General features: G+C 36.0%; 2 protein-coding genes across 2 annotated transcripts; both read left to right on the top strand.

Moving 5' to 3' along the window:
- Positions 1-225: 225 nt before the first annotated feature.
- Positions 226-4309, top strand: LOC126847700 (phospholipase DDHD1-like). The gene is made up of 10 exons (XM_050588078.1): positions 226-568; positions 654-797; positions 1044-1178; positions 1563-1704; positions 2263-2369; positions 2441-2694; positions 2772-2813; positions 2874-3025; positions 3681-3985; positions 4059-4309. Exons 1-10 carry the CDS (start codon positions 226-228, stop codon positions 4307-4309), a joined length of 1875 nt encoding a protein of 624 aa, XP_050444035.1.
- An 8011-nt stretch (positions 4310-12320) lies between these two features.
- Positions 12321-15517, top strand: LOC126847719 (transcription factor Sox-19a-like). Its single transcript, XM_050588096.1, has one exon. The coding sequence runs from the start codon at positions 12614-12616 to the stop codon at positions 13880-13882; it is 1269 nt and encodes a 422-aa protein (XP_050444053.1). The 5' UTR covers positions 12321-12613; the 3' UTR covers positions 13883-15517.
- The last annotated feature ends 2242 nt before the right edge of the window (positions 15518-17759 follow it).

Consider the following 17759-nt stretch of genomic DNA (forward strand, 5'->3'; position numbering starts at 1 on the left):
CTTTAAAATTAATATATTAAAAATTACATTGGTTATAAATTTGATTGCTGGCATACACACAACTCCTATAATAATTCTAAAAGGCATAAGTAAGTGGATGTACAATGAGTATGATAATGTAAATTGTACTCTTGTAACTTGTTAAATGTTTTATTTTTATTTTGTATGTGTGTGTTATTAGAGTAATTATTTGTTTCAGTACCTAATTGAATATATTCATGTGGTATGGATACAAATGGTACACACGTTGAGAATCCTATTTTAGTCGGAAATACTAAATCTAACGGGTTTGTCGAATCTTCCTCTTCGGAGAGTAGTATTGACCTTGCTCGCGAACCGTTGCAACCGAAAAATATTAGATGGTTTTACAAGACCGACTCGAATTCCAAAAGATGGACCAAGTTCGATGGGTCCGACTCGTTGGGCATAGAAAACAGATACCGAGCCAACTTTTGTAACGATGAACCTAAAGTGCAATTTTTCATTAACAAATTCACAGTCGTGGTTAGGGGTGGTCTTTACGAAGCAGATTTGCGTACGATGAAATGTACTTCAATTTTCTGGCCAGGTATGTAAGTTGTATTGTGATGATTTCAAAGTCCTTCTAACGGTTTCAATCGGTTTATTTGTATGTAACGTGTAATTTAAAACAGGAGAAGAGACGGAAATTTTGAGAGGCACGTGGTTTTATGATGACTATCAGCCTCACGAACACGGCAACGAAATAGAAGACATGCATTTAAGATTGTTCAACCATAGAATTATAAATTTAAATCCCGACGATACAAAAATATCAGGTGACTTTTTTAAAATTATATTTTTGTTTTGTTTGTACGTTAAAAAAATAAATCAACAACATATCAATGTCTGTTCTGATCTGAATGTTGAACATATTTTTATTTGCTTCTCTATTGACACTTCCGACTTTGTTGGCAGTGTCTATATCCCTCGGATCCCTTCTTTCTACTCTCTGAAATTTGTTAACTTGTAAATACTAAATCAAAACTGATATATTAAAACAAATAAATAAATAATTTTGGTAGTTATCCATACTGAAGAGTTCAGAGATTCGAATGTGGTATGGTATTCATCAGATGAAGTGTTTTCGTTTAGCAAAAAAACACGAACGAAAATCATGAGAAGTGTTACCCAAAAATTAGGATCATATTTTCAAAGATGTAAGTCATTTTTCGTTTTAATTAAATGCTACAAAAACAATCAAATGTATTGGTCTTTAAAACATTACATAATCATTAAGTTAATCTAATTTTTGTGTGACTTGGATAGTTATTTAAAATTACTTTTCAAGACTTTCTCACTTTTTTTCAATATTTGACTTAAAGTTAAAAAATTGTTTATTTGATGTGATGCCGAACAGTTCAAATATAGTTTGGGATTTCTTAACGCTTAAATAATATAAAGTTTAAACATGCCGTTTCGTGTATTTGTATTTATGACATTAATGAAATATTTTACAATTTTAAATTAAAATCGGTGGTTTATACTTAAGTTTATTGTTCTTAGGTTAAATTTAATTTAATATAATTTTTTTGTAATTTTAGCCGCAGGAGCCAAATTAAACAGATCGTACAAGACCGAAGCTACTGACGACGATAAACTAAATGACATAACCCATCTTATATTTATGGTACACGGAATCGGTCATAAAATGGATAACATGAAAATTATAAAAAATACATCACAGTAAGTATACAATAAAATTGTAGCAAAGATTATGTGTGATGACCCTTGTGACATTCAACGTGTTATCACAAATTATATAAAAGCAGATAGCGCACTCCATATTAAAATAATAGATTTTCAAATGATGATTGTTGATTGGTTCAAACTCAATGCAATAGGGCCAAATCATAGTACCAAAAATATTGTACACACTATTTACAATAATAACGTAAACTGATAAGAATTACTGATAGCAAGTTGTTGATTAACGTTAATTAGGTTTATGGTGATAACGTTACAGATGCTTGATCAAATTTCTTTGACCATGAGTAAGAGAAGAGTTATTTTATTTTTTTGTCACACTGACCTGAGATTATTAAAGTTTGTTTACATTTTTCAATTTATTTTAGAGTGCACCATCAGGTTTTTTTATCAGATGTGGTGTAATGTATTCTTTATATTAAGCAATTTTGTCGGGAACTTGATTTAATATTATACTTAACATACATATTGTTTTGTTTATGTAATATGTAATTTTCCTACGCACAAATTGTTAATGTTTTTTTTTTTTATGTATAGATTTAGAGAATGCGTGAAATGGATAAAACAAAAATATTTTCAAGGTTCGCAGCAAAGAGCGGAATTTTTCCCAGTCGACTGGAGATCGACGTGTAATTTCGACGGAGGTATCATAAAAATAAAATAATAATAATTTAAATAGGAAAAGTGCACGAGAAAAATATATCTTTATCGGCAGGTCTGGTCGAAACGATAACACCTTTGAATCTCAAGAACATACGCCAGTTACTTAACTCTTCAGCAATGGATATCATGTATTACACGTCGTCGGTATACGGGCAGGAAATACAAAACAGTTTGGCTCAAGAACTGAATCGGTTACATTCCAAATTTGTGGAACGCCATCCCCAACACGATATCAAAGTTTCCATTATGGCGCATTCTTTAGGCAGTGTCATCACGTACGATATCATAACCGGATGGGAACCGTTTGTATGTAATTTTTCTTTTTTCCCATAACACTCGACAGTTTGTACTCAGTTTTTGATTTATCATCTTTTCAGACTCAGAAAAGGAATTACCAAAGCCCGAAAATTCATTTGAACTTCGAAGTGAGTATCTTCTTTAGAGTATGTTTGTGCAACACTAATAAGAACTTTATCTTATTTAAGCTCGAGAACTTTTTCTGTCTGGGATCGCCACTGGCTGTGTTTTTAGCATTAAGGGAAACTAAAGATTTTCACGACAACGAAAATATCTTTCCCCTGTGGTTGGCTAAGCGCGTATACAATATTTATCATCCGACGGATCCCGTTGCGTACAGGTAAAAAGTATAACAATATTACTTGACAATCATTCTTCCTGCTCCTCCTCCGGTTTCTTAAACTCTCCACTAGTTTTCGCCACCTTCGCCAAATCATTTCACTTGACTCGATCTCCTTCTATTCCGCACTCCCATGTCTTCCTAATCTTCTTGCACAACACCAACCTGTGGCTTTCAGTCCAGTACTAACCAATATGTGGACACCAAGATGTAACCCCAAAGTGGGCACCAGAAGGTGACCCTAGAGTGGACATCGGAGTGTGGAGGTGGGCTGCGACTTGGTCGTGAATAGAGATCTTCACTTGATGGTTTTCTCCAAGAGACTGATCGTTGAGCTTGCGTCGACCTCCTTATATAGTCACACGCTAGTGGTGACATGGCATGGTCGCTGTTGATTGGTCGGGGGGCGGCTGTGTCGAGTACTGCGATTGGTCGGGGGGCCGGCTGTAGTAGGAACAACAACTATGTAAACAAAACATTGGTTTGGTCGTAGCTAAAAATAGTTTGCACCGGATGTAAACACTTCGCCGTGATAGCAAATGGCGCAAACAGGCTTATTATGAACCCATTTATAGCTACCATTCTCAATTCCGCCTACAGTTCTTGTCCAAAACTTTATTTTCAAACTTCTTAATGTATTATTCCGCACTCCTAGGTTTGAACCGTTGGTGGTAAAAGATTATAGTCGCATAAAACCGGTCGGCATTCAAGCGTATGGTGTTAAGACGGATTACGGGAAATCGACTTTAGAACCAATAAGTGATAACAACATCGATCCAGTCGTCGACGATACTGCTAATGGTGCCGAGACGAAACCACCGGACGGAAGGAAAAGCGGTGAAGCGTTTAAGAAATTCGGTATGTGGTTCAAGTCTGCAAGTACAGAGAGTAAACCGAATCTCAACGAGTCGGGCAACGGAACTGCAATACATTCGAAAGGCGGCGCCCTTCCCGTAGAAAGTATGTATTTTTTTTTTTTTAATTATTAAAATTTTACATAATACGGTCACTATAACGAAAACGCGAAATATAGCGCTGAATCCTAGATTGGATTACGTTTTGAGAGACAGCATCGGAGGCTCGGCCAGCAATTACCTCTCCATGTTGTATACACATACATCCTACTGGTCAAACTACGATGTGGCCTATTTTGTGTACACGCGGTTGTTTCCGGAATCCGAAAAGACAATGGACGCTCAAGCGGAAGCGCTCAACATGTCCATCAATTTCGACAATCTACCCGAACCCGAAACATGTAACAAAATTCTATTGACTAAAAATTAAAGTACCAAGTATATTATAATCGTTATTATTATTCGATTATTTATCGAAATACAAAGACGGGGGGGGGGGGAAATGATCTTCGACTAGAATTATTGTATATTTAGATAATCTATATTATGGTTTCTCCTTCAAACATTTGCCCACAGTATAGAGCCACTCAGATCTCTACTAGATTTTCAACAATTTTGCTTAAAAAAGTGAAACTAGAAAAATATTCCACCCGTTCTTAGGTAAATATAGAGTTATTCAATTTTTCTTTCAGTTTTTCACAGTATACTAATGGTGCTAAAAATGTCTAAAAAATATCCCACCCAATATTGAAGTTAAATTTACTATTTTTCAAACAGCGTTAACGTACTAGAGTTCTAACGGAACAATATACGAATTTGTTTTATTAATATTTTTTAAGTAATATTACTATACTTTTTACCTGTATACAACGGGATTCATCGGATGATAAATATTGTAAACGCGCTCATAGAGGGAAGATGCTTGTGTTGTCTTGAAAATCTTTAGTCTTCCTTAGTGCTAAAAATACCGCCAGTGGCGATCCCAAACAGAAAAAGTTCTCAAGCTAAAAAAAAAAAATAAAGTTATTTTTTTTTTAGATAAATACGGATAAGGTTAACTCGCTTCAAAATTCGAACGAATTTTCGGACTTTGGTAATTCCATAAATGTTGAATACAACCGATTCAGTTCCTGAGCCAAACTGTTTTGTATTTTTTGACTGTATACCGGCGACGGGTAATACACGATAACCATTGTTGAAGAGTTAAGTGACTGACGGAAGTTTTCACGAAGATGTAAAGGTGTTATCTTTTCGACAATTATCAAAATAAATGTATAAAAGAGACATAAAATGTAGTTTTTTTTTGTTTTTCCAAAATTTAAGGATGAACGAGTGAATTTTTACAACTTTTACCTTCTCCCCCTTGCCCAAAGTAACAATCAGATAAAATTTGTGATTCATAGAGTTGTTACCCGAAGAAATTGGCTGGAAAGGAATAGGAAGTCAACTGTCGGGTGCACGAAACACGAGTGGTTTTTTTAATAACCATTATTATTGGTCCGATCGGTTTCTATCTCGCATTGTAGGTACTAGCAATTCGTCGTTCGTTACACGAACCACATTAAACACTGCCCTATTTTATCGACCACTTGTTCACCGGGCCCCAGGCACAATCCACAGGTTGTCTACCTACGCGTTATTAAGCCCAAAAACAAACGACAGACAATCGTCGGCCATATGTTGTATTTCTGGTAAAAAAACAAAACACGATATTAAACTTTTTCAATGACTGAACCAGTGTTTAGTGATTATCTAGCTCGTGTCACGCACAACACACTAGTATACAAATAATATATTACAGAAATATTATGACAATACCTATCGTTTGTATCAGCTGTGGCGTGCAATGCAAAACGCTCTGAATGTACTTGCATTCACGTGGGATATTCATAATGCATACATATAAAATGTAAATAATAACAATAATAATAATAATGAATAAACGAATGGAACGCGCGCGTGGCGAACTCTCGACAAAGGTACAATATATGTAAATACTCTATGGGTTTGTTATTGAATAATAATAATAGTTAATAGTTAATAGGCGTTATTTACAAATAGGAGGGTTGTAGCTTAAGTATGCAAATCGTCAGTCGTCGGCTACCCTCCTGTGTAATAATCAAATAGGGGTCTGTGTGCTTTTTGGCCCTTATTTGTAATGTTTGTGGTGTTTGTTAAACAAGTAACGCCGATTGTGGTCGACGGTAAAACGCCGCAACAAATTTATGTGGCTGTAATTTTTTTTTTGTAATGTCACTCCATCCAGACCGACAGCGCATCCAATGCATCCATTTGCCTTGGTAATATTATATTATAATAAATCATGTTGCTACCGCTATAATGCGAATACCAGGGCCGTCACGACGTGACAGTGTGATCCGTTTAACGTTAAAGACACTGATTTTCTTACAATAATTTTGAAGTTTTCCTTTTTTTAAAACGTTTCTATTCGGATCTAGTTTAATAGGAACATTTAATCATAGATAGTTGTTACCACTTATCTCTGATCTCTTATATCTTATCTCTAGCTGAGTGGAGAGTCTTGGTGGTGGCAGAAATGGTCCCATTAATGGACACGATGGACTGAAGTAGAATATCCTTAAAAAAAAACAACCCCCTTTTTTAATTCCCTTATTAATAAGCCCTTTTTTTTTACTTAAATAATTTCTTACTGTCTTGGTTGATATCGCACTTGGTTTGCACTTATTACCAACAGATTCGCTGCGAAGCGTTTATTTGAAAGATAATTTATTTTGTTACTTAGTTCATAGGCCACCGGCGGGTCATTTTACAAAGTCAAAAATATTGTGTTGTTTTCTTTGACCATAACCATAAAATCCAAAAAGTGACGTTAAGTACAAAACCTGCGAGGGTGAACCCGGCACGGCTTAAGTACGATCGAGTAAAATGTATTAACCGTTAACGTATGACATAATAAATGAACGTCTCTAAGCGAATTGTTATTATAATAAGCCGTTAACAAATGTATACAAACAGGATGTGAACGCGATGAGATGCACTGCTGTCGATGTGCAACTTATTATTTTTTTATAAGTTGTTTATTATGATCGCCTACGCGATTAGCAACAGCACAAAATATTGTGTTACCTGTATTGAGAAATGGCCGAGACGACGCAATTGGATAGATCGTCTGATTAGATACTATAATAGTATGATAATATTATTGAAACGGACGCTGCCAATCACTTATCTGTTTCAATACCATTACAATATTATTATTATTATTATTATTATTCCCCGCATCCATTGGCCGTGGGAAAATTACAATCGGTATACCAAACCTTGGCAGATATCCGTTTTTTTTCGCCGACTGTTTCTAAGTATAATAAAAAATCACGCTGATGTATAAGGAACTTTGTTATCTGTTATGCAGCAGCCGTCCATCGCATTCGGTCCTACCGTGTAATAGCTGCTGCTGATCAATCATACTATGCCCAACATCTTCTCAGCTTCGTGTAAAAACTAAAAAAAAAAAAACCCAAAATATTTAGTAGACCTTTTAAATGAGGGAACTTGTTTTGTGTATTTCCCCAACTAGGAACATAATTTCTTGTAGGTACACAAAATACACATAATTCAAATTATTAGTATTTTCGTGCAAATGTATTGTGACAAACATAAAGCTAAGTTAAATCGATAAATACAAATATGTAAATTTATGTTGGTAAAAAAAACAGCTTTACTTAATTAACAAAAATCATATTTTAATAGTAATTTCCTGACACCCCTGGCTTGTACCGAGGTTCGTGGATGATCATTTCGAGGTACCTCACTCCCTTGCCAACCTAACCTAACCAACCTTGCTACACATTCCCAGTGGTCTTTGTGACGACATGAATTTTTGACCCACGTAGTTTTGTTTTACCTATTTCTTCGATTTGGCTGGGTAAATAAGATTTTTGAACACATGCTAGTCGTATGGTAGTAACTCCAAAATTTGTTGTGCGACTCAATGCGAAACAGCGGTAGGTAATAATTATTGTCCTCGATCGACAACTGCGGCCGACTTTACCGGGGCCTTTAGCGGTTTTGTTTTACACAAACACCCCAACCCTTCGGCCGCGCGCGTTGGGCTGCAAAAAATATAAAAAATAAAAAAGCGAAATTAATAACGCGTGCAAATCGCTGACAATTATTATTACCGTCCTCGTGACGACCCTAAGTAGCGCTCAGCGTGAGAGATCACACACACAACCACCGTATTATAGTCATTCGTGCGAGGGGTAAACGCGTAGCAGATTTTTTTTTTACCCTCTCTGGACTTTTCCCATTGTCGTCGACCGTATACCGTACCGTCTGTCTGTCAACTACAATATATTGCTGCTGTACAGGGTGATCGGGGTTAACTACGACCCGGTCGAAGTGTCGGAAGATATTATTTATATAATTTCGAATTGATCTTGTTTTGCCTATGCGGATAAAACCTTATCGGCTGTTCGATAACCGCTATTCCGAATAATAACTTGATGTATAAATTGATTGTAGTGACTAAATACCGGAATGGTGACACATGGTATATCATGTCGAAAAAAGCTCTTCTAAACGACACGTCCAAACTATCTCAGTCTATCAGAGAGCTCTAGTTGATCGAATTGACCAAGCAAAGACGACGTAGTTACACTTAGGAGCACGCATGTCAAACAAAAGTGGCCCCGAGGAGGAAATAAAACGCAGAATGGGAATGGCCAAGACAGCCGTTGCTAAACCGTCTCGGATATGGAAAGACCATTACAATACAAGGAAAGAAACGTCCGATGAAAACCCTGGTCTTTGGATATTATGCACCGCCGACCGTTTTACCCACGATCACCCTGTACGGCGAAGCAGGGGCGGTCCATGTTGTATTTTTCAATAATAATTTTCCATAACGGCTCATTGACGCCGGTGGAAACGATCCATAACGTCGTGTGTGTAGATCTAATTGATCATTATCGACGGGCAACACAATGCTGCCGGGGGGGGGGGAGGGGAGAGGATTTTTCACACTCGATCGCAACAACGTTATTCGTGTGACATATGTTTTGACCTGATCCCTCGCCGATATACATAGAGTATACAGTGTCCCGGCCACGGCCTACAAAAACCGTGTTTACACGAGTGATTCTCTTATTTCCCTATTCAAAAAAAAAAATAGCCCTTTTTTTTAAACACCCTCTCATCCCGTCGCACCCTACATCTCTCTGTCTCTATCTCGTATCCGTTTAAGTACTACCTACCTCTTCTCAGGGGCGTGTTGTGAATGCGTGCCGTTGCGCAATGGCATCGTATCGTGTCGCCAGTACATATCCTCTGTACGAGAGACATATATTATATAATACAACGTGTTATTGTATTATATTATGTTTTACACACACACACACACTCGACAATGGTTCGGTAACAAACGGGCACACAATCACAAATTAAGCGCAGATGTTTTTCGTGTTGCTTTCTGCGTTCCTACCAAGACACAAGGCACCGACGACAATGGACGGTAGACACCTGGAAGAATCGTCAGGTCATAATTTACCAACAGCCTGCGATGACCCTGCGATGACCACGTGGACGAATCCCAAATCTAAAGGCCAGGAATTATTGTAAAAATGTTAAATGCCCGTTGGACTAGCGCTGTTGTGCTGCCATTTAATTCTGTACCTACGAGACTCAAAACGCAGTCGAGGTGTGCAAAGACTCGAAAAAAAAAACAAATAGATCCAAAACCCATCTGATAATTATTTTGCATGTCCATGAGTCGATGGCAGCTAAAAGACACAATTATTGCTCGAGAATGTATTAGCGGAAAAGAACAAATTGTACACAAAATCCCACTTAAAAGATGTAACATACTATATTACAGTGCCTAATATCAAATAGCCAATATTTGATTGAGTTCAAACAATAACTTATTTTCGTTTATTAGCAAACGGAATGAGAAATAACAGTAAAACAAGTATAATTATTACAGTAACGTTACAAAATATCTTTTAAGACATTTTTTTATTAGGAATAAGACCTAGTTGTGGAGCCTGTTGTGTTTTGTTGTTTGTAAAAAAATATATATATTTTGTCTTGGCGCACTTCCTCGATCAGACATCATCGAATGTGTACAATAAAAAAAAAATAATAGGCCCTGTACCAAATTGTGTACTATGACAGGTCTCTTTGAGACAGTCCGCGACCAGACCCGGATTCTTTATATTATAGAAACGACTAGACACTCTCTGTGCCTTTTTTTTCTTTCTTGAAAATCCTAGGTATTGTTCGCCGTACATCTACTTTCGAATAATTGTTTCAGACCTATTATGCCTAGGTACTTATACCGTGCGACCAAATCCCTGAAGACTGCACCGCACTGACATTTTGTAGCAGGTAATAGTAATAATATTATGTGGGTACTATATTGACTTTTGTTCAGAATAGGTACACACAGTAAAATACAAAACGCGTTGGTCACAACAGCTATTATTATTATTATTATACTGCCGAGTGTTTGTATAGAAAAAAAATTGATCAATAGTATTAGAATACATTATAAACTTATAGAAGATACTTGCACAGATTACATCCAGATTTGTAAATACTACTTAATAAACATATTAATATAATATTGTACACTGTATACAAGATTATCTAGATGTATGGCTGTTTCGGTGAAAGAAACTTTGAGTCAACTAACTCGGTTTTTTTTAAAAATAAGTTCATAAAGTCAAGTCTAGAAAAATCATGACAATAATTAACTATCTCACCAGCTCGCCGTTGTTAAGAGGCGGGTGGGAGTCGATAACATGTTGGAGAAATAAAAAAAATCATACTGTCGACTCCTTTACAAATACACAAACCGTCCAGTACCTAATAATTAACCGCAGTGTTTTAAGTAAACAGGAAAATCACAATACACGGGATAAATAAAATGTTTTTCTTTTTAACATTCGCATAAACAGCTTTTGTGTATATTTCAATACAAACGTTCCGCTTTATAAAATATAACATACCTGTATACATTGTAATGTTGTACAATATGAACACAAAACTTCCGGCTTATATCTTATGTACTCTCTCTCTCCGGTTTTTTTCTTTAATAATTATTACTCCAGCTAATTAAAAAATAAACTCTACACAACATACAACAGACACCGTACTTGACCTCAACACACACACACACCGTTATTTATTACAATCACTGCTGGGGTGTACTATATGTGCCCTAGGTTGCTTTAAAATTATTTTTAAGTGTTTTATTGATTTATTTAAGTAGGTATTTAATTATTTGGTAATTTTCAATAATAATTATTATATTGATATATATCAAGTGGACGATTATACTTTTTAAGGCGTTCGGTATAGGCAATTTTAGCGAAAAATACATTACTGTATTTCACTCGTTTTCGGATGGAAAAACGGCACGTGTCTCTTCTTCTTGGTTAAAATATTAGATAGGTACATTATATTTTCACAGCCGTTTGCACCAATATTGTCGTTATGTACAATAATCTTTATAACATAATGAAAAATTCAAATTTTTCATTAAATATATTATAACACGACAGCTGATACGTTTAATAATACAATATGAAACATGAGTAAGGTAGGTATAATCATAAAAAAAAGCCATACCTACTTACGAATTAAAGAAAGCTTTAAACAAAAGAAAATAAAAATACTCAATTCGATTGTGGTCGATTGTGGCAACGTTATTGTAAAACAATATTATTATTATTATCCAAGTATTGTCCATGTGAGTTTTGTTATCTTTTAAAACCGTAGCCGACTCGTTCTTTATATAATATAATATATGAAATATTATAATACAGGTATGCCTTTAGGAAATAATCGATTATCTGACACACGGATAACCTACCTACCTGTACTGCACTAGGTTAGTCCTACCAAATATGGGACAGATAAAAATACAATTTGTAAACAATTGGTTTATAAGTGCCAAATAAATAGGTGTACTATTGTAATATTATTGTGTGTAGATAGTGTCGACGGTTTATGTGTCTCATCTAATCTCGAATCGTCTTTGATGATAAAATATGATAATAATTTTGTTTGAGAGTTGTAAAATTCAAAACCACCCGGACTGGAAACCGACCGTTTTTTTTTCTATTTTGGTTTTAAGTAACTCAAAATATACTACAAAATTCTGTACAAAAAACACTTACTTGGCTAATAATTTTCAATAAAAAAAAAATAGCCTTTTAAAATCCTAATTTTTTTATTAAGATAATTATTATTATAACAATACCGCGGGACGAAAGTATATTACAACGATTGATTGTCAGGCGGCGGCGGCGGCGACGGCCAAGGGAGTGGGGACGCGGCCGCGCCATTGGTCGGCGTCCCGGTCCCGCCCACTGGCCGAGTCCACCGGCCGCGGTACACGCGGACCGACCGGCACTGACGCATTCGAACGTTCACGCAGTCCCGTCGCTTACCGGTTCGTGCGCACATCACGCATAATAATAATAATAATATCACACCGCAACGCGGTTTACCGGTCCGGCGTGTGTCCGCTGTTATTTACCAAGTGTCGTCGTCGTCGTCGCGTCGCGTACTTGTGCTTCGTTTACTTTGTCGCGATAAAATAATTCGATTTTTTTTTTATCGTTTATAAAATATATTTTTCGTCGATTGCCGCGACCGTCCACATTACACGCGCATACCTAATACCTGTACACCATAATATTTGGCCAGGTAAACTCGATTGTTTTTGTCAGTAAAGGCGTCGGTCATGGACGGTACGCCGCAAATGACCAATTTCGACTTCATCATGGACCACCATCACCATCACCGGGCGCTGGAGTCGTCGGTGTCGCCGCCGGCCAACCTGCACAATCACCACGGCCTTCACCACGCTCAGGCCCAACAACACCTGCACCAACAGCAGCAGCAGCAACAACAGCAGCAGCACAACCAGCCGCAGCCGCCCAACAAGGCCGATCACATCAAACGGCCCATGAACGCGTTCATGGTCTGGGCGAAAATCCAACGGCGGCTGATCGCCCACGACAACCCGAAAATGCACAACTCGGAAATCAGCAAGCGGCTGGGCGCCGAGTGGAAACTGTTGAACGAAACGGAAAAAAGGCCGTACATCGACGAGGCCAAACGGCTGCGGGCGTTGCACATGAAGGAACACCCGGACTACAAGTACAGGCCGCGCAGGAAGCCGAAAATCCAAATGCAAAACAACAACAACAACAACAACAATAGCGGCGGCGTGGGCGCGGGTGTCGGCAACGGCGGCGGCGGTGGCCAGATGCACCACAAGGCGGCCAACTTCCACAACTTCCCGGTGGTGTCCACCGGCGCGTCAAACTTCGCCAATTTCCCCATGCCGTACTTCTCGTCGGCCCACCATCCGGCCCTCCACTCGTTCGACGGGCTCGGCGCGGCCGGTTACTCGCCCGCGGGCCTGGTCAATCCGTACTTGGGCGCGGCCATGCCGTCGTTCGATCCCATCCACTTGTCCAAGCTGGTCGCGCAACAGCAACACCACCAGCAGCAGCAGCAGCAACAGCAACAGCAGCAGCAGCATCAACAACAACAGCAACAGCAGCAACAACACCAACACCAACACCAACAACACCAGTTGCAGCTCCAACAGGCCGGCGGCCTGGCGCCCGGCTCGCCCGCGTCACCGTCGTCCGACGTCAACATGAACGTGCCGCCCGCGCAACCGCTGGCCGGCCACGCGGGCCCCAAGAACGGCGCGGCCGTGGTCAGCTCGTTCTACAACCCGTTCTATCCGACGGCCGCGGCCAAGCCGGGCGGCCCGTACGCTCACCCCATGAGCATATTCCCGTCGCCGTTCTCGTTCTACAACAGCGCGGCCGCCGCCGCCGCCGACGATCACCACCATCACCAGGCGGCCGCCGCGTTCGCGCACCAACAACACCAGCAACAACAACAACAGCTGCAGGACAACCGGCCCGGGTCGACGTCGTCCGACATGGACAACGATCCGATCACCAGACAAGTTCCTAGCGTCATCCACTAATAGATACACAACATAATCACCGATAGATCACAGTAATCGAAAAAAAAAACAACCACCAGTTGATATTGTAAAAAAAAAAATCCAAAAACCAAAAAAAAAAATCCAAAAAACCAAAACCCGACAGTGAACGCGTTTAAAGAAAGGTACGACCATTATTTTTTTCCATTTCAAAATGTATTATTAGGTAAGCCGTAAGCTATTTTTATTTTTTTTTTATATATATAATATTAATATACATTATGTGTACCCAACAACTACATCTATTGTTATTACAATAGTAAATAATTATTATTATTTTCGTTTTGGTTTTATTTTGTTTTTGACCATCAAGTCGGACATACCGGCCAAAAATAACTCCTGTTTTTGCCAAAAAAATAAATATTTTATAGGTTAACGTTTGTTGTCGCCTAATGTAGTATATTAATATTAAGCGCACAATCTTTTCTTAAAAAAAAATTTACAAAACTCGAATGCGTGGAAAACTAATTATGGGCCCCATTCAGTTTTATATTTCGACTCGATAATAACAATTATTATTACGATTATAATCAAAAACGTTTTTAAAAAAAAACCATAACATATGTATTATATATTATACTTGCACATTTTTTAACAATATGGTGAGGTGTGTTAAGTACCTACCAACACCCTGCGATGACTATAATATTATAATAATTCCAATTAAATAATATAAGATAACCCGTTTTCGACTTACTATATTATTATATATGTATATGTATTATATATATTATTTTGTTGTAATAATAGATAGAAATAGTAATACCGACCATCCTGTTTCTCTCTCGTCTGTCCCGTCCCGAGTGCTGAGTTCATATATTATACTAATATAAAGATGATAATGATAATAAATAATATTATTGTTATTATTATTATGTGCGTTTTGTGTGTGTGTCTATGAGTGTGTTTGTACATAATACTTGAAAATTTTAAACGAAAATAATATTATGTAGATATACATAAGTATTTTTATCTCATTATAAATATTATTATACCTATTCGATTACCCCGTTGGGTATTTATTATTTTTTTTTTTCAAATTGTCTTCGACAGTTACCTTTCTTAGCAATTTTAGGTGTTAAAGTGTGTTTCGCTATAGAAAAAATAGTAGTTTTTTTTTTTTGGATACTGTTTGTTGTTTGTTTCAATTATTAGATATTATAAATCAATAATTTTGTTCAATATCTATTTCTACCTACCTACCTGCCTTTATTTTTTATTGTTAAAAAAATGAATAACTAATAGTTTACAGTAAACCGTGTCTCCGACCAGCTCGAGTAGATTATTGATGTTTTTTTTTCTTTGAATTGATGACTATGATATTGTTGTTTCGTTGTGTGGCGACCCAAGCCGTAGAGGTAATAAATATTTGTCATTTGTAAATATATATACATATATATTATTATAATTAATTATTAAGTTATTATTATTATTATTATACTATAATAATTATTACCCTACGCGCGCCGGCCGTTGATCCGTTTTTATTTATTTAAGTATACCTATATATTATAATATTATCTCTTTTTTTCCCTTTTTTTGTTTTTTAAGTAGTGTTTTAAGTGCCAAAACATATGTGTTAAATATTATATTAAGAAAAAAAAAATCAAATATTGTCTGTCATTGTACTGAATTATTTATGAAAATAATAATCAATTTTTTTTTTTTTTTTTGAAAGAGAAAAATAATCAACAAGTGTATTATTATTATTGTACTAATAATTAGCGTTAATATTATCATTTTATAATAAAAAAAAAACGACTCGGTTCGTTCCTACCTATTCGATATATAATAATAATAATAATAATAATATTACACAATAATAATATGATTATTTATTGTAAATAAATGTTTAAAAAAATATATAATGTTGTGAACGATTTAAAAAACGCATTAAATACATTTGAACGAAAAGTTAAAACAATTTTTTTTTTTTTCATTTATTTATTTACTTAATTTGTTATTTTGTCATTGAGAACCCATTATTGTTTGGAACTAAACCGTTTTTCACAAACGGTTTTCTTGTTCACACATTCCGTGGTGACCATATATTTGTATATCTTGTTGTTGTAGGTACATTTTCTTTTCATTTATTATTCGTCGTTTGTCACAATACCTCCTTCGAGTAAAACGTCTCAAAGGTACGCCACGTGGGTCAGGAAACGACTTGACGTTCAACCTAACCTGACCTATAACAATATAAATAAAAAGGTCCGGTTCTTTGGCGGCATTTTTTTTAGGTACAGCACACATTTGGGTGGACACTGGCCTTTGGCATAATTTATCATTTACAACCGTGTAAATGTCATTATTTTATTTATTGTTTATTTTGTCCCTATTGTCGATAACCCAAAACTGTGCACAATAGGATTTTTCTACACGGAGAGTGACCTCAACGCCACAGGAAGTGCTGATGGGAACACTATATTATACCTAATAGTATATATGTATTATGTACCATGTCTTCTGTGCGACGGACGAAGTAATAGAAAAACACAACTCTTTGAGAAAAATAAAGGAACCAAAATTGTTTTTTTTTTTTTCACTTGTCAATAGGACATAAAATAATATTACACACGTGAGTTCACAACGGCGTCCGAAGGTGGTACTAACTAGATGACCCGACCGTACCTTAGGTTAGGTTTGGTATATTGTAAGTATACCTATACAATGTAATTAATGAATACCCGCACAATGCTCGACTTGACCGACATCTTAATCTTAAAGTCTTGTAGCGTCAAATGTATCTTTAAAAAAACACAAACCTTAAGGCAATATTTTGAATTAGGTAATATTAATATGTAATTAGAGACTGTTAATTTTTTTATTCAATTCATATTTATTTGGTATCCATTTATCTTTTTCCCTTTCCATTTAGATAATTTTTGAGTGAATAAATTAAAAAATAAAGCCATGCGCTGCCTTATTAACAGATTAAAAATTCTTTTAAAAGAAATATTTTTTTTAAAATGGAATGATTTTCTTTAACTAATACGAACAAAGGTTGGCAGACGTCTATTAAGATTTATGTCGTATTTTAATAAAAAAAATATTAAAAATATCATCTCAAAGTGTTACAACTGAAAACTATGCGATGGCAATGAACTTGCCAGGCCAACATATTTTCTAGGTAAGTATATGTAAGTAAACTGTTTTCAAGTACAAGTTAATCAAAAAAATATTCAATTTCGACTGGTTTCTACGATATTATGACTTTTATGTCAAATATGATACTTTGTCGTTGTATTTATTTTAATTTAATTAATAACATTTCTGTGTTATGTTATTAATTATGACTTGGTCGTTTTTTGGTACGATAAAATTGTTTTGGATGTTTTTTTATTTATTTTTACCCAACGCAAAACTGGTAAAATTAATATTTGTTTTTTTTTAATTTAATTTGTTTGTGTGTGTGTGTCACTTGTATAAGCCATTTGCATCCCAATTAAATAATTACAATATATTATACGACACCTGTATGTGTTTGTGTACGCACAATATGCTAATTACACGTTGTCACGAAATAATAGCTACAATAATAATATACAAGTCTGTTTTGTTTAATAATTATTTTAGTGTATAGGTACACGATAAATCCTTCCCACGTGAACGTCTTTAATTAATTTGTATAGGTTAAATACAATTTTTGTCTTAATTTAAGATAATACAACTGTTGTTTTCAAACAACGACAAAGAAATTGACTGGCGTTGAAAAAATAAAAAAACTATATACAATGGATATTATTGTATTACAAAATATACCGGCTTAATTATTATAATTTTTGGTTTATATATTAATTTGTCTTTTTTTCCCCTCAGAGAGGTTGGTTTAGGTATCTATATTTGACACATTTTTCAT

Source organism: Adelges cooleyi, unplaced genomic scaffold (genome assembly GCF_023614345.1).
Source record: "Adelges cooleyi isolate 19-005CV unplaced genomic scaffold, UGA_ACOO_1.1 ACOO_flye_CR_arks_rails_tigmint_CR_PRNA_118, whole genome shotgun sequence".
Classification (NCBI taxonomy): Eukaryota; Metazoa; Arthropoda; class Insecta; order Hemiptera; family Adelgidae; genus Adelges; species Adelges cooleyi.

Bases quoted from the DNA above. Each gene is read 5' to 3' on its own strand.
- LOC126847700 (XM_050588078.1), top strand. From the start codon at position 226: ATGGATACAAATGGTACACACGTTGAGAATCCTATTTTAGTCGGAAAT. The intron at 1,705-2,262 runs GTAAGTATACAA...TTTTATGTATAG, and splicing joins ATTATAAAAAATACATCACA to ATTTAGAGAATGCGTGAAAT. The intron at 3,986-4,058 runs GTATGTATTTTT...CGCGAAATATAG, and splicing joins CGGCGCCCTTCCCGTAGAAA to CGCTGAATCCTAGATTGGAT.
- LOC126847719 (XM_050588096.1), top strand. From the start codon at position 12,614: ATGGACGGTACGCCGCAAATGACCAATTTCGACTTCATCATGGACCAC.